Source organism: Lissotriton helveticus, chromosome 3_1, assembly GCF_964261635.1.
Source record: "Lissotriton helveticus chromosome 3_1, aLisHel1.1, whole genome shotgun sequence".
Classification (NCBI taxonomy): domain Eukaryota; kingdom Metazoa; phylum Chordata; class Amphibia; order Caudata; family Salamandridae; genus Lissotriton; species Lissotriton helveticus.
Window position 1 is genome coordinate 559348106 of NC_136061.1, and position 22999 is coordinate 559371104.

The window sequence follows — 22999 nt, forward strand, 5'->3', positions numbered from 1 at the left end:
CGCCGTCTGCCCATCCAGGGCTTTCCTCACACGGCCCCTGCTCTCCCGATCGACTGGAATGAGGCCCGGCTCCCCAAATTCATAGTACGGGTGGGGGCGAAGGCCCGGTCAGGCCACCCCTGTCCTGCACCGACGCTCGCAGATCGCCTTTGAAGAAAGGGGGCACGACAAATGAAACCTGCTCGACGATGCCCCTGCTAGAGGACATGAAGTGGACATTTCCTGTATTATGGGCTCCATCTTTCTTTCAGGATTGAGACTGCAGTAAGAGAAGCAGCAGGGTAAGTGCCCTTACACCCAGCTAAGTCACCGTAGCTGAGAGGGCAGAAGGGGGAGGCGCGCGGCAGCAGGGGAAGGCGGGGGGCTGCGAGATTTACTCGCGGGAACAATAATTGCTGCCAGATGGTTGCGCGCGTTCCCGCAAGTGAATCTCCTGACGTGCACGCGTTGCCATTGAAGGCAATGGAACTCGTGCACATGCTTGGCTGAAAAGCCAAAGTGACGGGAAAAGGTATTTTTGCCTTTGTAGCGCATGCGTGCTGCGAAGGCGAGACCTAAAAAAGAAATATAGTACCTCATCACAGCACGAGCATCGAAAGGATGCTAATCAAGATGGAGCTTTCAGTACTTGGTCCATGCTCAGCACGAAAGAAGAGGAAGTGAAGCCAGCACAAGGCAGCAAATAAGAGTGACAATGAAGCAAACATATACTAAGCAACGAGTGGGCGCATGAGTTGTCACAGGCAAGACCTGTAGTGCATGCTGGGCATCAAACGGAGAGGTGATGCTTAGAGGTATCTAATTTTCTTGACTGCTACTATGCAGCTCACCTCTGTCTTTTTCTTGACTGCACAAAGAGATACGGACCAAAGTTTTTGCATGATTGACAATACCTTAAGTGGGGGAGATACCTAAACCACATCTAAGTCTGGTAAAAATACTACTTTATACATCTCCCCAATCACAGCACCTGCCCTGAAAGTCTGGGATAGAATAGGTGTGTGAAGGGGTATATCCACTTTCCCCTCCTGTTCACATGTGGGGCATAATAGATTTCTTCCCGGATCGGGTTAGAAGGGACTTCTTTAATTGGTGAGAAGGGGATGTAGAACATTAAAATGTTTGAAGGGGACAAATAAAACAACTTAGTCCTGAACTATTCAGAAATGTATATCAGCCTCTAATGTTTGGAGACAGGTACAACACAAAATGGGACGAACAGAAGCATGAAAGTTCATCACCCTGTGTAAGCGACAGGCATTGTCTTCTCTCAGGCGATCTACATACTTTATCTCAAAAAAGAACCAGGCTGTCCATCTTTTAGCAAGAGCAGTAGCATCCAAGCTCCATTCCCAGGCAACCCCCACTCTCCCCCAAGCTCCTAGAAATTGCACCAAGAAGAAAACTGCCAGAGATTTCCATGACAATGCTGCATGTGGAGCGACTGCTCTTTGTTCTGACCCATGAACATCTGGTGCCAGTTGGCTTTCTCTTACCCTTCTGAGGAGGATGCGTTGTAGGCATGCAGTTTTCCAACTGGAATACAGGAAGTATGCTGATTTGACCTTCTCTGTCCTTTGAAGATCATCCAGAAAGCACGGCCATTAACACAGCATAGTGTGTAACAAAATGTGTTGCCAGGTTGTCAAAACCAGCTGAAGCATCAACACTGGATAGTCTAAATGCTTTTGATATCGGTGGTTCACGGAAGGTAACGTCTATGGCGTGGTACCCAAAGCCACCAATTTCTTGGAGAACACTTAAACCAAGATAGGCTGAAAACAGATCCCTGCCAACAGAAGCAGGCAATTCAGGTGTTGGCTAAATCGGCTAGAGTGAAACTAGTTGACCAAAGGTTCCTAAAAGGGTATTGTCCAATACTAAAGGCCCCATTTATAGTCAAACCTACTTGGAGGCAATATCTTTTTGTAACCACGACTAGAGTGAGGTTGGCAAACACTGGTGTGACGAGTGAACACTGGGGAAAACTAAGGGGGAAAAGCTAACACTGTCACGTTCATATCCTTACCATAGCAGTGCTGACAGTGAGGGCTTTAAACTGAGGATTGTCATTTTCTGCTATAAATTTCAGAAAATGAAGGACGCTGAAAAGATTGTTGGATAACGCCACATAATGTTAATGGTCATTGGACACTGAGAATATGGGCAGACGACACGTGACTGTGCTTTATGTCCAGGGTCACTGGAATTGCATGGCAATTAAAGATCAAATTCTGTAACCGGGTTTGCAAAATGAAGCTGAAATCTGTAAATCATGCACCAATGGTGCGGCAGCTCTAACATGAAGCAGAAAATGCTGCAAAATTGCACAGTTCTAGTGGCTCTAGTTATGTTTGAGTGTATTAGACTGAGAAACATCCTTGTCTGTGCTTTTTATATTTTTTATGCATCTGCACCCTGTTTTTAGTGGCAGCTTTTGAAGTTTTAAAGTGATGGTGCATAAATACTGATCTGAATTTCAACATAGGAGCCCAACTTCCCTCATTGGAGTTTAGTTTGGAGTAGTGGTGTCATTCTCCCAGTGACAACATTTTGATAAACTTGTCATTTGGTGCATTTTACACTACCATTTTCTATTAAAGTGGATAAAAAGCCATACCATCCGAATGGTTCCTTATCTTCTAATACTTTCATGGTTTGCAATCATGCCTGACCCTCTTCAAGAGTCCTGGGAAGGGGGGGGGGGTCCATCCTCCACAATGGAAACTGAGTACTAGGATATTGAGATGCTGCACAATCGCATTAAAAAGTGAGCAAAAGGCCGTGAGTGACAAGGCAATTAGAGATATGGGCATGCAAAATCCACCTGGGGTGTTCATACCAGCCCATTTTTTGCTTCTCGGTTCCTTTTCTTTTATTTTGCATTCCGGCTCATTCAAATACTTGGGATAAATCTCACATTTGTAGAAGTAGACAGTAGATCTTGAACAGTCTTACATGCTCATACAGCATTGTTACCGCTCAGGTCACAGAACCCTTGCAGGTTAACACAGCAGACTGTTTGCTCCAGCCTTACAGGCTCAGCTATTAGTTGAAGTGTGATAATGTCGCAACGTTCAGTATAGATAAAGAAATCCATCTACAGGAGTCTTGAAATAAAACATTAGTGACGTGGTCTCTCTGGTACCAAGGAAATAGCAGTACTAAAACTCCTGAAAGAGCACTAATTATTACTCAAATATCCACTTCAAATATATTTGAAAAATGCAATCATATTTGGAGTTTTTCCTTTTACTAACTAGGTTTTGTCCAGAGTTTGCCTCTCTCCAAATACTCGTGTTTGCTACAGACACTGCACACACATGGACAGAATTTGCCTTTCATGCATGTCACCTCCTCCAGGCAGGATTTCCACCATTATTCCAGGCAAGACCCCAACTTTTTCAAGATTTACTGTAATCGATCCAGGATGGGCATAGCTACAGCCTGTTTTGACTGCTCATATCAGCACCTTTAGAGGCCCTTCTTGGTGTCTACCTTCTCTTTGGTTGTCCCACATTTTAGTAGCCTCAGTGACTCACAAGCTGTTACACACTGACTCCTTACATGTTGTACGGCTGAACGTTTTCTCGCTTGATCTCCCAATTTTCAAGGCTGAAGTTATCTAATGCATTCACATGTATTTTGTTAAATTGGCTTCTTTATAATTTATAATACCCTTTCTAGGTCTTGCTACAGACAGCTTTTAACTGAATGTTGTCTAGTGACATACTGTGTACTGAATACATACAGTGAGCTTTTATTTGGGACTTTGCTGGGTTTCTCTTCAGTCTCATTTGCTTGCTTTGTATTCAGTGACTATTCTTCTGTTTTTTCTTTCCCTGAATAATTGTTTCTTAACCAGCCTATTGATTGTATGAGTTGTATCCTTCCCTGGGTCACATAAGGTTATTACATCTTCGCTGGGCCATGCTTTGGAATCCATGTCTTTTTCTTGCACACACACCCATGTACTTCTTGCTCACCACTTACCCCTCCGAAGCCTCCCCAATCAAATCGATGAACTTTGTGTTACCACCCCAGCCTATTTAGTAAATTTTCTTAGGGATTGTCTAAAGAACAGACGTTAAGGGTTGGATTTGTTTAAGTTCCTGCATTCCACCTGTTGCTTGAAAGACAAGGCCTTTGCACTCACATGCAGCAGTATGGTGCAATGGGTCTGTGGGCTGTGGTATTCAGCTGGCATTTGAGGACGAAGTTGTCATTTACATACCTGAAATTGAGGTTTCTTTTCTAATAGAAGCCCACCAAGTAGAAGCATTGGCATAGCCAATAGGTCTCGGGACCTTATAAGTATTTAGTTATGCAGCACAATATCCTTGGTGCAAACAACATCAACTGTTGCATGGTTAAACACGTATAAGGTCCCAAAGGCGAGCCCTATTGGCTATGCTAATGCTTTTTCTGTCCGTTGTGTCTCTCCTCTCCCTTGCTGCTCCATCTTTCTCTCAGACATGCACACTGCAGCGACAAGCTGCAGTTAAGGCGTAACCACTGCATTTACTTGCCTGCCACAACTTGCTTTTGCAGTGGCTCCAGCAGGGACGAGTGTCAACTCTGACTAGTTATCACACATGCAGACAAGGAATCCAGGCAACTGGAAGGGAATGGACTACATGGGAACTGAACAGCCCCCTCACACATACCCATGTATGTTTGTATAAATATATGCAGAGGGCGAATCCAGCTTGGAAAGGGTGTGGTTAAAGCAGCCGGTGCTGTTTCAGGGATAGCTTGGACACCTCCGTGCCCTGGGCAGCAGTTGGTAGCCCACCCTTACTGCATGTGACTGGGTTTATTTGAGAGGAAGGTCACCCACATAGCGAGCTTCTGCCGCAGCCTTGCGCATGCGCAGCAGTGTGGAACTTTTGGAGTGGCCTGGTTTCTTAGTGTCTCAGTCGTCTCAGTGCTGTTGACTGGCCTGCCTTTCCGTCAGCGGCATGGTGACCTCTTCCGTTACCCAGCCTGCATAAGAGCCAGTGTGGTCCCAAGTAGTCGTGGGAAGGGGGAGTGGGCTCTTTCATTGTGGAGTCCAAAAGGCCAACCGCTACATCTCTCTCTCTTTTCTTATCCCCTTTTTCTCAGGGCTGCTATTTCTGTCCTTCACCCCTTGTACCCACTTTACTGCTTCTATTATTTTAACGCTGTGGACAGAGCTGCGGCAGCGAAACAATCGAGCCACTGAAAACCAAGGTGCGTAGAGTGCCGCCGACATGAGTGGAGGGCAGCGGCAGTTGGGGTTAATCTGAACGGTTAGGATGTTAATTTACAATGGTAGTTAAGCCTCTTGCTTGATGCTTTAAGCATAGTAAAGGCCCTAGGAGGCCTACCACGAGAGCACGTCTCAGCATACAAAGACATGCAAATGGAAATCTGTTCAGGAATAATACATATCTTTCATATTTCAGAGGTTGGACCACACCCAGGGTCACTTTTCAAGGTCCCTGCACCAGCGTCGTTTCTGGAAGTGATGACGTTTTTTCTTTTAACTGGCACACCTGCTCTGGTATCGGAACAGACGTCGTCTTATTGCTAATACTAGCCTCTGTTTTATGTAGCACTGTATATTCCACTCCTACTGTTTTATACTCGCGGACACTGCATTTTATCAACGGCTGCATTCAGCTTACTGTGCCCGCTCTTTTAAAAAAAAAAAAAAAAAAAAATCACAGACGAGTAAGTGAGGTTATATTTATCACCACTTGAAATGGATAAAGTGTCTGAAAAGAACAGTGTGATGGTAAATAAAAAAAAGTTAAGCAACCGGTTATGTGATTTTTATGAAAAGCACATTTTGATGTCAAATGCTGATACATTGCTAGATGAAAAGAGCCTATAAAACAAATTAATGGAAACTTACGTTCTTTTTTCATTCCAATGTTCATGACCCATTATTTAAATTCTATTGAGAAATAATATTTCACTTTATTTTTCTTTCTAGACTGTCAACTTTGATTTAACAAGGAACTATTTAGATTTGATGATAACATACACAACCCTCATGATAATGTTGTCTCGAATAGAAGAAAGAAAAGCCATAATCGGATTGTACAATTATGCCCACGATATGACGCATGGATCAAGGTAAACTTGCTTCGCTTTCTATACAAGCTATGAGAGTTATTTTGCAAATGATGGCGTGCTGTTTTTTGTTAACCAAACCTTTAGCCCTGAGTGGCTAAACCTCATTTAAGAACCTTAAGTTATGGTCTGATGGCATATGTCTACCTCAATAAATACTCTCGAGCCTAGGAAACGTAAAATGTTGTAAGTAGGCTTTGTGCTACTCTTGCCCTCCTTCCCTCAGTTACAGTTGGCTGAAACTCATGCTGCCGTCCTTTCCTTGAATATTTGTCCTGGTTTTAAAGCTGTGAAACTGGGTCCCCTGAGCTTGGGTCAATAAACTTGCATCTTCTGCACTACGAGTCACCAACAATACCTCTTCTTCCCCTCTTTTTTTACCAAGGAGCTTTGATCAAAACCTCTCTGCTGACCACACCCCTTTTATGTTTCTTTTTTTTGTTACATGGTTTATAAAATATTTTTAAAAGACTCTAAGGTTTTCTTAAAGTTTATGTGGAACTTAGTTTTTAGTCACTCTTCGTTTTCCTTTGAGCAACTTCCACTTTTGTTTGTTCACCTCAAATCACATGATGCACCCTCAGCTCTAGCATTTGTAAGAGGGCCTGATTGGTTGTTGTCTGTAACTCTCTGTTGCCTGCTACTTGGCCTGGAATTCGTTTTTGTTTTTTTATGAGAGTAGATATCATCAAATAGTATTTGGTAGAAGTTGGAGCAGCCCCATGGCTTAAGATAGGCCAGAATAGGCGACACAGGAAATTTGATTGTGTCTCGCCCCAGTCTACCCCACAAACAGTGTTGTAATTGCCAATATCTCCATAGCTGCAACTGCAGAAATGCTTACTCTGATTTAAGCATCTCAAAAGAATGAAGAGAGTCCCCCATAAGGATATCTCCAATTGTTGTGATTCCCCCTGATTTCCCTTGTCAACCACCGTACTGGCTCCTGCTCTACTGCTATACCCCGATTGGACCAAAGAGGAGCCTCCTTGTGGTCAGCTGTATTGATGCCCTGGGGTCAATGGGCTTCTCTCCAGGTCACTCACATAGCCCGAAGAGGTTGTAGATTTTGAAGCGTGGGTGTTGTACAAGGTCCTACTCCTAGAGAGGCCTGCGCCAACACATGCTCCCAGGATACCCAAAGTGGCTGGTCGTCCGTGGGTACCAGCATGTATGCTAGCTATGAAAGATGGTGAGCTCGATGGTACAAACGCATATACAGGAGCATTAGTCCATTAGTCCTCCAGCTTTAGAGTCTGCAACCAGCCTGGAAGGTTTGCGACAGTGCTTCTTCCCTTCCTCAAAAAAACAGCTTGGTATACTTAATAATAGTATGACTTATATAAGTCGGGATCAATAGTGGTAGCATGCTAAAGACATAAACCTGTGGACCATTACCATTTTGATGATTTGGATTGTGCCCCAAAAAGAAACCTGCAGAGCTGACCATCACACAACGTCTTGGTCGGTTCTACTCAATAGAGGCTGTATATTAACAGCAATGATATTTATCAAGCTCCTCTTAATCAATAATCAAAGGTACTTTAAGCCAGAGGTCTACCATTTATATCCAAAATTGCTCAGAGTGGTTCATTGACCCAGGGCTGTTAGCAGTAGCACTTCACTTTTAGTCCAATTTATTGTGCACCCAGAGTAACCAGAGAAGGCCTAAATTACCGATAAAGGATGCAAGATAGAGGAGTCTGGGTCCCTCTGCATCATCAATATATTGTCTGCATAGGATAGAATTTTGCAGGTGCCCACAGGCGTTATCTATGCCTCTAATAAGAGGCTACTGATGAGTGGTGGCTGCCAGAGGCTCCAGGGCCAAAAGAAATAGCAAGGGCGATAGTCGACATACTTGCCTCGTCCCTCGGAGACTAGGAAAGGTTCTCGACATATGGCCACCACAGGCTAGGAGGTGGACAAAGGAGGAGGTATAAAGCCACTGCACTTTTGCCAAAACATTTGTACCTATGCCTTCCCTGCGCAGGTGCCAAACAAATACCCCCCACTCCTCTGATTAAACGCCTTTTCGGCACCCATTGAAAGCAGAAGCTACTCATCCAGGTCTTTAGGCACATGGCATATAATATTCACTAAGAGGTGCTTATGGTTACGCGAGGAATGGCCCGGCAAGAAACCCATCTGGGAGTCAGGGGTCAAGCTCGGGATTACTCTCCTGAGGCGGGTTGCCAGGATCTTCACAATTATTTTCATATCTGCATTAAGGAGTGATATCTGGTGGGGTCCTAAACTGGCTTTGGGATAAGGGAAATAAGTGTCTTGTTGAACTCCAGTCGCAGTGTAACATTACCCTCAAATGTATGGATCGAGGTTTCTCTGAAGAACTTGTTGCTGGTTTAACTGGACCCAGATGCCATGTGTGGTACCACAGCTCGTCAGACGGTTATTTGTATATGTACTTTCTGCCACCCACAACCTGCCTGACCTGAGCTAACAAATAGCACATCTCTGCAGTGTAAAGTTTACAGTGGCCACTACACGGCAGGTGATCATGAACACTGTTTTCACCATTAATTTCAGGTGGTTTAGTGAAGTAAAACCAGACTCGAACACCCATAATGTATTAGATTATCACGCACATGTCCAGAGCTGGAAACTTTGTCTGCATTGACTCAGAAGGAGGTGATTACCCTAACAGAAATGTGAATTCTGATAGTGACTACTAGCCACAGATTCCTCACCTTTTGACTATTCCTCAAGTGTCATACTGGATCAAAAACTTTTCAGCAATACCTCTGCGCACTGTTTTGCTCCGCAGTGACGCGCTTGTGCTCCAGAAGCGATGGGCGGGGCCTATATAAGTGCCACTCCCGCTTACTGATGTTCCTTCCTTTCTTTCCATACCACCAGAAGTAGACCTAGAGCTGCTGCTTGTTTCTAGGAGACTCTAAATTTGTTCTACAACATGCAAGGGGCATGTCACCTCCCAAAATGCCTATGGTGTAGTCATGACTCTAAGGCCTGCAGTGAATGCGTGCCAATGAACCTGAAGGCCATTTACGACCACTATTCAGAACTTTACCTTGTTGAGCACCGGAAGACTCCACAATGAGACCAGTCCTAGTTGAAAGTTCGATCTTGATACCGTTCGAGATCCAGAAGCCATCGGAGTCATTCCAGAGGGTCGGTGTTCCTCAGGTAAGTCAAAGAAAAAATGCAAGAAATCTTAGCAGGGCTTGGCCCCTTCCTGCCACTCACTTGCCTAAGAAGACACAGGGGTGACACAATACGCTGCTGCTGGCGGGTGTGCTCTCGGAGACAGCTGCACCATCCGAGCTCATGACGGGCCTGCCTCCGGCTCCACTCTTAACTCCATCTCCAGTGCCACAGTCCATGGTGTTTCACGGCAATTGATGCTGACACCATTCAAGCTGGAAGACCAGGCCTGGATTGCCTTTTCTGATGATGGGTCTGCACCGGTTCAACCTCAATCAAAGTCTTGCCCGGCTGCCCTTCAGGCTCCATTTCCCCGTACTTGATCTCCCTCCTCAACGACAACAGCAAATCCTACATTTTCTATTTGGCACAGATTTTGTTAATGATTATGATGCAGGTGATAAGATTGAGCAACCTTTCCATGAGGAAAACTGGTATGACGACCTTCAGGAGACTAGTGGCCTTGATATCTCCCCTGAGTCTGGTCTTCTCTCACTCCGTAGCTCTGCCACTGAGGAGAGTGCTTCCTACGCCATGGTTATGCACAGGGCAATCTAAGCCTATGACCTCCAGCTCCCATTCATGAAGGTCAAGATTAATGTACTTACAGAAAATCTTCAGTCAGGGCCCGCTCCTTGGGCTTTCCTGCCCCACCTCTCCAGCTGCATCACCCGTCCCATTCCTTCTGTGGGTTCCTACAGTCTGCTAATCCAATCCAATCCAAACCCAGCAGAGTACCCAGCATTTTCGCGGTTGCGACCGTGATTTCCATTATGCCTGCGGTCAAGGTCAACCGGCCCTCCAGTTTACTGCCTAGCAGTCTCTCCTGTGTAGCCTTTTTAGCATTCTCTTAGTGGAGCACAGCCTCCCGATAGTAGGCAGGATCTGACTATTTTTACCTGGGTGGCAGGCCGTAACATCAGACTGGTGGATCCTGAAAAATGTGTGGAAAGGTTATGCCCTACCTTTACCTTCTGCACCACCACACCTTTCTCCATCCACTCAGCGACTGATGGAGGATCATCTTTCCATTTTCTAGCAGGAAGTACAAGACCCTTTGGCCAATGAGGGCTATTGAGTCGGTGCCCATACCAGAAGTGCATTGTGGTTGTTCTTCCCGCTACTTTCTGGTGCCAAAGCAGGAGGGAGTCCTTCACCTGATTTTAGACCTGCAACATCTCATGCTTTCCTCTGGAAGAAAAAAATCAACATTTTTAAACTGGCCCAGGTGTGGTCTGCCTTTGACCCTGGAGACTTAGTGGTGGCATTGGACCTGCAGGTCGCTTATTTTTATGTACCCACCTGGCAGGCCCATTGGTGACAACTGGCTGTTAAAGGACGGAATCGCCTTAGGCAATCGTCTACTACTCCAGACTATGGTAAATCTCCTGGAAAATTTTCAGGACTGCGATGTATCCCGGAGGTTTGCCTGGGTACCCCCCGCCACTCCTCCCCCTTTTAGTGTCAGGGCTCCGCAATCTCCTTATTCCCCCATTTCACAATTGCGTCCAGGAGGCCTGCTGGAATTTTACTGGCGCCAGGTCAGCACTCCGGAAACTGGGATTAGGCTATGGCATAATTTACCCAGCCCGCATCAGGGTGAACGTTGAAGGCTCTCTGTTTAACACCCCATCTGCAACCCAGGAATTCGGCAAACAACTTGCTCGGGACCATGTCCCCTTGTCCACTGCAGAACATTTGCCCCTTTTTGAATTTACATTGCAGTGCTAGTGCCGACCTGTTCCGTCCAGAATGACCCGGCAAACCCCACTGATGGTCCAGCCGTGCCTTCCCACAACGGCAATGTGTGCTTTGTCTCCTGTCCCTTTGATGCAATACAGGGCAATCCACAGGACTCACCTTACACCTGCTGGACAAAGACTCATTCCTCTCCCCATCCTACAAGATCCGTTCACTGACTGGGCTTATCCGCCACAGCATTGCCACTCCCCTATTGTACACACTATCATGGTGACTTTATATGTTTCTCTGCTTTAAGGGAATGTTTGCAGTGGGATTTACTGGGCTAGTTTATGTCGGCTGTGGGTGGGAGGGGAATCAATCATGGAACTGTTTGAGTTGTTATTTGTTGTTTCTCTACATTTTTCAATTATAATTCCCTACGCGCGCACACACTACTGCACAGGGCTTCCTACACTACTCAATGGTACTACCCCAGTGTCATAAGACAGACAGTGAAATTTATGTTCTTGTCTTGGAATATCAGCGGTCATACAACCCATAAAATGGCAAGAAGGTTTTGCAGTATATATCTCTCTTTTTTACAGGAGACACAATTTCCACCCAAGACGTCCCACACATTTGCATCCACATTATGCACACACTGCTACTACTCATGCTATAGCACATATGCACGTGGTGTCTCTACTCTCATCAACCACAATCTCCATTTCCACCCCACTGCCATCATATTGGATTAGGAAGGAAGTGCGCACTGGTGACAGGGACACAAGTGGGACATATGGTGTTGCATGCTAACATTTACGCCCCCAATCTCGAATCCACTTTGTTGTTTCAGAAATTCTACGCCCATATAGGGCGCATGGACTTTCCCCACATAATCATCGTAGCAACTTTAATCTGCTGTTCGATGCCTCCCTTGAGACTCGCCGGCTGGTAAGCTGCGGTTACGACATCTGTTCCACTTACCATGCTCTGGAACGCTAGGCAGCTGCAACATGTCTCAACCCCAGCACACACACAGCTCAGCTCCCCACAGTACATGCTTGCACACTGACTACTGGTTTATCTCCTTGACTCTAGGTCCCTTGCTGTGCACAGTCACACACTTCGCCTGCACACTCTCTTACCATTCCTTGTCTATCTTACACTGCATGTCCCTTTTGGCGGTGGACTGGAGCGGCAATGGCGCTTTCCGACTATGGCGGGCAAGGAAGCACTCTTCCGCACTGAACTCCACATGGCGGTGGTGAAATGCTTCCAGCTTAATGAGGTTCTGTGGACACACAGGCCACCTTATGGGAGCGCCTTTAGTACGTACATCTGGGGCATATGTATTTCTAAGCACTCAGGAGTGCTGTGTGGCTTGCTTGGAGGGGGAACTGGCTGAACTAGATACCATGGATGCCCAGCGGCATTATGAACCGCCATTGCACCAACTTGCGACGCTGCTTGCCGAATATCGTGATTTAGCCGAATACAAGGTTCTCTTTTTTGGGAAATTATGCCAGGGCCCAACTATATGATGAGGGGAACATCCGGGATGCACACTGGTCAGAATTCTACGACCCCCGCACGGCGTCTTCATATATCCCTGAGCTACATCTGGCCGAGGGGTTGACAGTTACCTCTAACAAGGGGGTTCAGACAGCCCTGCTTCGCTATTATACACATCTCCATACTTCCCACTTATACCACGTAACAAACTGCATACCTTGAGGAGATAGCCGTGGTGTGGCTCACCTCTGCCTAACAGTTTCTCAGTGAACTCCTCTCCAGTGAGGAATCGTGCAAGTCATAGATTCGTTGGATGGATCCAAAGCCCCTGGTCTTGATGGCTTTATTGGGGTATTCTATAAACATTTAAAACACGTTTTTGCGCCGCACCTGCTGGCCATGTACGCGGAGACCCTAGAGGCTGGCATACTTCCCCTGACGCTGCAGGAAGCAGAAATAACTCTGCTCCTCAAGTCTGGTAAGGATCCACGCCAATGTGGTCCTCTCAGACCCCTTCTGCTTCTAAAATTCGATAACAAGATTTTGACCAAGTTTATTTCTAATCTCCTTTACCTCTTGATGGAGCAAATTATAAACTACTACAGTCCCTCTTCCTGAACTTGTGAACCGTCTTTTCTGTCTTAGTGCTTAATTTGAGCCAGTGGTTTCCGGTGCTCGGCACTTGCACTTGCACTTAATTGTCAGCACCTGCATTTATGAGAGTCTGTCACAAGGTGGCGATGTTTGTCTAATTAGAGACCAGCACAACCACAGTTGTTTATTCATATAGTATGCTTTAAAAATTACTAATGCCGGGCTCCAAAGCTATTCTTATAGCTTTTGGGGCCTGGACTGGTCTGAATTTTCTCTCTTGGAGGAGTGTGATAATTAGTTGTGTGTGTACTGCCATTGGCAGCTCTGGGAGAGGCAATGGGTTGTGCCTGCTGGAGTGGCTTCCTGAGAAGGGCCTCGGCACGTATTTTTTCACAAATGAAGCACTGTTCTGTCTTAAACCGAATCGCCCCAGATGTCCTGGCCACTGTTGCCCTATTAGACATGGAAAAGGCTTTTAATTCCCTGGAATATCCCTTTCCCCATGCTACCCTCTACAAATTAGGTTTCCCATGCGACTTCACCTCCTTGATCAGACTTGTATATACCGACCCCACAGCATACATCAGGGCCAGCGGCTCGTTGACATCTCCTTATATCAAGCATGGGACAAGACGGGGGTTTCCCTAGTCCCCTTTTCTCTTCATAATAGCCATGGACTCCCTAGTTTGGCACCTCCAGGAAAATCACATGCGCTGAAGTTTGCAGTTTAGACCTAGCCTCTTACTCCTCCCCCATACGCTGATGACGTGCTGGTGTTTGTACAGCACACAGAAGACAACTTGGCTCTGCTTCTTGAGGTGGTTCGCTTTGGCAGCCTCTCTGGCCTTCTAATCAATTGGCCTGAGTCAGAGTTTTTTCCATTCACAGATGTCACTAGGCATTGTCAATGTGAATTCTCATTGTCCTGGTGCGATGGTCTGATAAAATATTTTGCCATATTCCTTCAACAAGAGAGGGCAGATGACACGGCTAAACTATGGCTCGCTATTGATAGGCTGACTGCACAGGTAGGCTGGTAAACTCACTTCCACTGTTAATGGCAGTATTAATCGCAATTTTAAAAATTGTGGTTCTTCCCTGCTCCGTGGCATTTTGCTAAAACGTATCTGGGATGGCAGGCGCCTGCGAGTCAGCTGGGACACCTTGGTCCTCCCTTATGACCGGGGCTGCTTCGGCATGACACACCTCCATCTGTATTACTTAGCTGCACAATGTCACTCTGCCCATCACTGGTTTCACACAAATGCACGTCTTCCCTACACCAGCCTGAAATTGATCAGGCTGCTCCGATGCCTCTGGCTTCCCTTCTCCCAGCGGGGATCGCCCCAAGCACATACAGACCTTATCCACCACCAGCTTGGCTTGGAGAAAACCCCTGTGGCTTCTGGATGGATTGTTACTTTTACTCACCCTCGCTCTCATTGCCGGACAACCCCTGGTTCCCCATCTCCCGGGAAACCCTGCTCAAGCGCACAATGGCGAGACACATCCTCCACTTGTTTGGGGACATTTTCTCAGACGGGCGTGCCCTTACTCATTCCACAGACGCCTGCTTCGCTACTGCCTCCAGCATGGATCAATTTGTAATTAACCGTATTCATAGTGCTTTCCGGGACACTGTCCCGACATATCCGCTAGCACAGGACGAATTCCCCGACCCTAGTGATCGACTATAGGGACTGGAGACGCCTAGTCTCGAGACTGTATGATGCATGCGTGGCCTTACGGTCCACCCACAATGAAAAACGTAGGGGCTATTGGGAAGCGGATCTGGCACGCCGTTTGACTGACAAGATATGGGAGAAATGTTGCACTGAAACACGTCTTGTCCTACATAACCATCGCCGCCAAGTCTTATATTTCAAGTTTTTGCTCAAGGCCTAAGTTACCCATATCGATCGACACAGGCTTGACCACACACGGTCATCCGACTGCCCCAAATGCCAACTTGCTGGAGCGGAATTCATACACATGGCATGGTCATGTAGGCATATCGTATGATATTGGTGCACAATCTTCTCACGAATATCCCGGATTACTGAAATTTACCCAAGCCCAGACCCACTATTGGCTTTATTAGACAATGTACAAGACCTAACGAAAAGTACCTGTTGCTTCAAAGCCATGGCCCTACTCCGTGCCAAGCTTGAAATCATCTTTCACTGGGGTAGTAGATGCTTCCCCACGGCCAATGCTTGGTTCAGCAGCGTAGGGTTTTGTGAAACCACCAGCAAATTCTATGCCTCACTACAGCCCCCACATCTAGGCCGAAGAACTTCTGGCAGCCCCCACGTGACTACCTGTTGTCGGTTGACTATGTGTCTCAGGGCTCCCGAACTTTAGATACTGAGGCACCCTGACCCCAAGCGCAATCCACTTCATCTGCCTCTCTCCGCTTTGCCACTGTCCCTTAAGCCCCAGACTGCAGTTTCATATAGCCTGGACTTGACCCGAAGGTATTGAAGTACTTTCATATAGCCTGGACTTGACCCAAAGGTATTGAAGTACTTTACATGAGCATCAGTTACATTACACAAGGACACATTCATTTTGTTTTTAGGCATGGGGAGATTAAGTGATTTGCCCAGAATCACAGGATGTTGAGCTGATGCTGAAACTCGCACCTGGTTCCCCAGTTGCAAAGTCGGCAGCTCTGGCCATAACGCCACATTCTCTCCCCGAAGTCCAACAAATAATTAAGTGATCAACTGGATAAAAACATTGATATAGCAAATAATTTAAAAGTGCTTGGCGCTATTTGAGAACTCAAAAAATGTGTCCTCATTTTAGTTTTGTAGAGCACTAACCATAATTTCTAGGAGGAAAAAACCCACTCTTTTTTATGGTCGCAACTGCGAGAGCTTGCGCTAGTGTATGCGTCTCGCTTCCGAGACACTCTTGTAAACACAAAAGGACTTGGAGCCCACCCATTACTTACCATTTGTTGGCTTGCATGGCACTCTTTACAGCCTCGTAATTCGTGAAGGCAGGCAGGCCTAACATAATTTCCGTTCCTCTCTGTGGCGCACGGACCGAGCACTGATTGATTCAACTTAATTAGTGGCCGTCCGCTGCTCTCTGGGATTTAGGTATTATTTTGTTCTTATTAACTTTTAGTGCCCTGTAAACAGAAGGCATGTGACTGGCAAAAACATTCCCAGCAGGATAAACAAAAATGCAAAGATTTATTTTCTATAGTTCACTTTCTTTTATTTTGCCAATTCTTCTTTTTTCACTTTGCACTCATATTTTCTTTTGTTTTTGATCGTGGGCGCTATTCTCAAAAGATGAGGAATATGTTATTACAAAGCGACATTGTTTCTTTCTTATGTGTAATTTCGGAACGATACTTTAACACATAATCGTGCAGTATACCCCAATCCGCCCCACACCAATCCAATCCGGCCCAGACCAATCCAATTCACTCCAATTCACCGCACTCCAGTCTTCCCAACCCACCTGAATCCAAAATAATCTACCCCACTCCAATCCAAAACAATCGGCCAAAGTCCAAAACTATCTGGCTCACTCTAATCCAAAACAGTCAGGCCCACTCCAATCTTAAACAATCTGCCCCTCTCCAATCTTTCCCCCTCCAATCCAAGACTGAGTAGCCCACGCGGATTTCCACCACTCTAATCTACTCCCATCTGACTGACTCTAATCCACTCCAGTCTGCCCTAATCCAATCCAAAACCATCTGCCCCACTTCAATCCTAAACAATCTGCTTGCAATAGTCTGCCCCTCTCCAATCCAAAACAATCTCCCCCAATCAAAAATCTGCCCCACTCCAATCCAAAATAGCTTGCCCCACTCCAAAACCACCGGCCCCCTCTTATACACCCACTCCAGAACAATCTCCCACACTCCAATACAATCCACCTCACCCCAATCCACCCACTCCATTTCAATTCACCCCACTCCACCCCGCCAATCCAGTCCACCCCAACAGTCCAGTCCAATCCACCCCACCCCCACCAATCCACCCCAATTTAGTCTACCCCACTCCAATCCTAATCACCTTTCTGACACTGCACTCTACGACACTCGCTGCCACTGAACTCTACTTGCCTCTGCTTAACTCCACTCTACTCCAACAAATCCAGTCTATGACACTACACTCCACCCTAGGACACTCCACGCCACTAACTTTTAGCCATGCTGAACATTCGCCGCAATGGTGTACAACATGACAAAACTGCATTGTCAAATCCAATAGCTCTTGCATAGGCAAGGCCTATTGGCTTTGCCAATGCTTGTTATAATTTCTAAAATAAATGCTTTAGGTATTACAGTTTTGATTACAATAATATTACTTCGGGTATGTCACACTTTTGTACTAAATGAAGAATTATAGCAAACCAGTTGTTCTTTAGAACACTTGGGAGGCAGAGGTCAGGGGCACAGACTCGGACAATTGAGGGCAGGGAGGAGAGGGCGGAGCAGCAAGTTGACCATGCTGGGCAGGCGGAAGGGGCAGGGCCAGCACAACTGACCATGCAGGGCAGGGGAAAAAGCAAGGCAGTGGAAAGGGGGCCAGGAGCAATCCAACCATGCAGGACAGACGAGAGTTGCTGTGGCAGTACAACAGACTATTGAGAGCAGACGGGAGAGGCAGTGTTGGTACAGTCATATATGCCAACAGGCCTGATTCAGTCAGGAGACTCTCAATGTTTTTAAGCCCAAAAGGGCTTCATTTTAGCTGTCTCATGTCTAAAATCTCCTCTTTTTCAGTGAAGGTAATTGGGGAAAATCAATTGCCCAGATTTTGTATTTCAAAATCCCCCTCTTACCAACTTTAAAAAGTTGGCATGTATGTTATATTGTACCACGGAGGACACGAGGAATTGGGTAGGACCATGGACTCAGGACAGTAGAGGGCGGTGGGGAGAAACACCAAACTGACCTTACTGGACAGGTGCCAGGGGTTGAAGAAGCACAATACATCATACAGGGCAAGGTGGAGGGCAGTGTAGTACAACGAACCATGGAAAGCAATATGGAGGGGACAGGCCCCTGCACGTGAACAATACAGAACTGAGCAAGCTGACCATACCGGACAGACAGGAGGGGCAGTTGCAGCACAATGGACCACTGCCTCCGGAATTACCATTATCCGGGGTCCCAGTAATTCCAGGTGGGGAGAAACAATGGGCATTACAGCGTTTTGAGATTAACAAGCAGGAATCTGTTTTCCTGTGCCATTTCCTGCATATTGTTCCTCGTTATTTTAACTTGAAACTTTGTCTGCGTGAAGAAGGTGATTTCTCTGAGAGAAACCCCACAGAACAGTATTCCCCCAAAACTTCAAATTCAAACTGGGTTGGTAATTTCCAGTTACCTCACCCATTGAAATTATCTGATCATTATTGATGAAGCTCTAAATGTATGAATCTTGATATAGATTTACACAAATGACTTATGAAGATATGTTTTCCATGATGTGAATTTGAAATGAGTGCCATATAAAAAGCTGTTTTAAATCCAAACTGTAATGCTGCATTAGAAATAAATACCTTTATGTATCGAAATAAAAATGTAAAGTAAAATTGCTCATTAATAAACATGTCAGCTGAAAATGTATCTTTATTCCTTTCAAATTTATACGTTTCAATTTTTAGTGATCGTGAATATCCTCGGCTTGGACAGATGATTGTGGACTATGAGAACCCCCTAAAGAAAATGATGGAAGAGTTTGTACCTCACAATAAAGTATGGATTAACATTAGATATCTATTGGTTTTCTTGCCTGATTACTGTCATTTGTGAAGCTTAGTTTATTCTCACCAGAGATCAATAATGTTCTAGTATTATATTTCATATCGGTACCCTGATATAGGTCTAGGGAACATCGTACACTTTCCCTACATCGTCTCCCCGTCATTTCATATGAACGAGCCATATAAAGACATAACTCCAAATAAGGACAGACTGCCTTGTATGGACATAACACCTTATAAGGACTATAGCCTTTTATGGACTAAACCTTTCACCTAGTTCCATGCATAGGGTGGGTTTTTCCCAATTAATATTGCTAAGACGTCATCCTTAGCACATAAGAGTAATTTATGGGTACACTCTACAGGAGGTCCACTTCACCTCCTAAACAATGGGGAACATACGCACATAGACTATATAAATACAGCACTTCTTGCTATCAGTAAGCAGAAGGGAACTGAGACTTCAAGGCTGACACACTGACCAGAGACGCTGCTGCTCTGACATGCTATCGCTCCAGCTGACAGTGGTCTGACGATCCCTTGCGGGGTGTCCAGCTCAAGTCCAGGATGAAGTCCCACACTCTCACTATTCAGGTATCGGGGTTTGACGTGATGCCACTATAAATTATGGCAGCAATCTCATTATGTAAGAGCTCTGAAATAGCCTCTCTGGTTATGCCAGGGCTCCTTCCATAGTAGGGGTTGTATACTAGCAATTCCCTTATATTGCCACTGTTGGAAAATGAGGCAGCATCTGTGAGGCCTGCACAAATAACATGACACATTTGTCCTTCACTGGGAACCAAACACCCTAGGGCAGCGCCTGACTCTCAGAGGGTAGCGTTGAAGAGCAGTCTGAGGCTTACTCAAGGGAGGTGGTGTGGGCTAGTAATCGCCATTTGCAGGTGCGCAAATATAAAAATCAATAATTGATTGTCCAGTCTGTACTTTCCTTTATGAAAGTAAGAGTACATTTATTAAACACACACACCACTCAATACTATACACCAAATTACAAATATACATAAGCTGTTGGAATTACTTTGTGACATTGCATAACTTCTCCACCCCTCCTGCAGGGGGGGTGGGGTCTAGTACCACCACTCCCATGTAGGCACATCATCTTGCCCCCAATGCAGTGAATTGGTCTTATCCTGGAGCGAGGGCCCTCCGCACTGGCACCATCCCAGTAGCGACCCCTCCCCCCCCATAACCTCAACAAGCATTAAACAGGCTACACCTGCCTTGGTGACACATGACCCTGACTGAGCATCTCCTACTGATCATACAGTATGCACCTCTTCATCTTAAGGGCTAACAGTCTGGGGTCTTCACCTAAGCGCAGCAGCAAGAATACATGTTTACGCACACTTTAGAATGACAGTACTCAGCACCTTTGGATATCATTAAAAATGCAGTGCAATTACAGCCCCTAAAGGCATCACAGATGATCACAGGATTAAGTAAATACAATCAGACACCCTAGCAGGAGTGTCTAGCCACTTAAATCCACTTTACTTATGACATCACCTTAAACCAGTACCTCAATCTCTTGAAAAGAAATAACCATTAATAAATGCATTTTGGTGCAATTACCCTCTTCACCTCCAGGTGATGCCCTTCTCTAGACATCCCCCACTCAGCCCTTTCCTCCTGGATGCAATTATCAAAACACCCTCAGCTGAAGAACAAAAGTTCCAGCCCAGAAAGTGTTAAATGCCGGTTGAGCCCTGGAGGGGTTATTCTTTTCAAATCCCCAGGACATATAGGGTGACTTGTCTCTTCATGCTGGGGGGGAGACTGCGCTTCTTCAACAGCTCACCCCAGCACCTTTCCATCATTAAGGGTGACCCCCCCTCTGGGGGGCCACACGCCCCAGATTAACAGGCTTCCCAACGCCTGGCAAGGCATTATGGGGCGAGTTTCCTCCTTTTCTTGCATATTTGATGAGCTGCTCTCCCGCTGTGCTGGGGAGAGCCGCGCTGGCCTGCTGGCGGCTTCGCCGCATCATTAGGCCTTGTTGGGGGGGCCGGGTCCCACCCGGACCCCCAGATAAGTCATTCGGCTCGGGGAGCCCACCCCCGGCCGATCTGCCGATTTTCTGGGGCCCGGTCCCACCCGGGCCCCTGACACCTCTTTTGCCTCTTCTTGGGGGCCCTGGTCCCACCCGGGACCCCTGCAGGCCTTCCACATTGGAGGGCTGCCCCTGCCGGCTCCCCGCTTGGCCCGCACCCTTGTGTGCGACCGCGGGAGCCGGCCCTTCAGTTCTCGTCTGCCCGCTCCGGCGGGCAGACACGGAGACCAGCGCGGCTCCCGCTGGCCTCGGGGGAGTGCAGCGGCACTCCCCCCCTCCTTCCTCCTGACTTTGGGGCCCGGGGTAGGGGTCCCGGGCCCCTGGACTCGTTCGGAGGGGCGCAACGGCGCCCCCCTCACGCAGGCACCTCGGGGCCCGGGGATGGGGTCCTGGGCCCCTCCTCCGATCTTCTTGGAGGGAGAACGCGACGGCGCCTCCTGCCCCTGCCTCCTCACACGGGGCCCGGGAGTTGGGCTCCCGGGCCCCTCTTCTCCCGCTCCGCTTCAGGGGGAGCGCAGGTTTCGGCGGGGCGCCAGGGTGGGCTCCTGGCACCTCGCGAGGGCATCTTCTCGGGGTACGCGACGGCGCACCCTGGCTTTACTTTTTTGGGGGGCAGCCCCCGGGACCTAACCCACCCCGGGGGCATGATTGCGACCGGCGGCGGAGCCCCACGCGCTTCGTCGTCGGTCCCAGGCGGGGTCAAAGGTCACCTATCTTCTTGGGGGTATATCTCGGCCCCCTGGAGGCCGATTTGCTCCATTTGTGCGTCTTCTCACCCCTGGTGGCGTCCCCCAGCCACTGTGAGCAGTCTCCTTCGTCCACCGGGTCTCCAAGAGTGTACATTCTACAGTGAGCGGTTTTCACTTGCTCCCTACGCCTCTCTTCTCGCTGTGCCGAGGCCTCCACTTCTGCGCCCCGAACCTGGGCTCTTCGTCTGCCGCTGTTAGGGGCCTGGGGGTAGTCAGGGGTTTCCTCCTTCCAACTGCCCATTGCACCAGGCTCCAGCACCTTTCGCCTCCGCAGACCACACCCCAGAGAGAGCTTCTCTTCCTGTGCAAGTACTTTTTAAAAGTTGAGTAGGGGGCTGGCAGGAAGTCTCTGTGTGTCCTATCAAACAGTGACACATCACTTCCCTGCCCCTGCTCCCTCCTTGTCCAGCCTCTGGGTTGTTCAAACATAGCCTCGTCCAGTGTCTCTGGCCACATGGCCTCTGAAACCCAACTCCTTCCCCCCTTACTGCCTTCACATGAGGCAACCTGGTGCCTGGCACCCAGAGACATTTACAACAAGGGGTGGTGAGGGACAGAGTCTCTGAATTAAGCAGAATACTCTCACCCAGTCAAGAGATCAGGGCTAGATCCAACAGGTGCAATGAGCTAAAAAACGGTGTTGGATCTAGCCCTGATCTCTTGACTGGGTGAGAGTATTCTGCTTAATTCAGAGACTCTGTCCATCACCACCCCTTGTTGTAAATATTTTTGTCCACCCTAAGCGTGGAAGGGTATGCTCAGATGTGAGTCCCTTGCTCATTGCACCATCAGGATTCAAGCAAGCCGGGCCGAAGACGGCTGAAATGCCAGAAACCGGTCCCCGGAAGCTTGTTTCCTTCCCAGTGTAAGAATTGGCTTTTGTAGTCTGGTCTGCCCTGTTCCCATGATGCACTGGGCCAGGGACAGACTAATTTGCATACAGCCAGGTTCTGAAACTGGGATGGTGCAATGAGCTAAAAAACGGTGTTGGATCTAGCCCTGATCTCTTGACTGGGTGAGAGTATTCTGCTTAATTCAGAGACTCTGTCCATCACCACCCCTTGTTGTAAATATTTTTGTCCACCCTAAGCGTGGAAGGGTATGCTCAGATGTGAGTCCCTTGCTCATTGCACCATCAGGATTCAAGCAAGCCGGGCCGAAGACGGCTGAAATGCCAGAAACCGGTCCCCGGAAGCTTGTTTCCTTCCCAGTGTAAGAATTGGCTTTTGTAGTCTGGTCTGCCCTGTTCCCATGATGCACTGGGCCAGGGACAGACTAATTTGCATACAGCCAGGTTCTGAAACTGGGATGGTGCAATGAGCTAAAAAACGGTGTTGGATCTAGCCCTGATCTCTTG

General features: G+C 47.3%; 1 protein-coding gene across 1 annotated transcript in view; it reads left to right on the top strand.

The window, feature by feature from the left end:
• Nucleotides 1-22999, top strand: part of NCKAP1 (NCK associated protein 1) — a 577107-nt gene that overhangs the window by 122921 nt on the left and 431187 nt on the right. The window contains exons 5-6 of the mRNA XM_078680487.1: nucleotides 5963-6105; nucleotides 18721-18811. Coding sequence (XP_078536613.1) covers nucleotides 5963-6105; nucleotides 18721-18811 — 234 coding nt within the window. The remainder of the gene's footprint in view (nucleotides 1-5962; nucleotides 6106-18720; nucleotides 18812-22999) is intronic.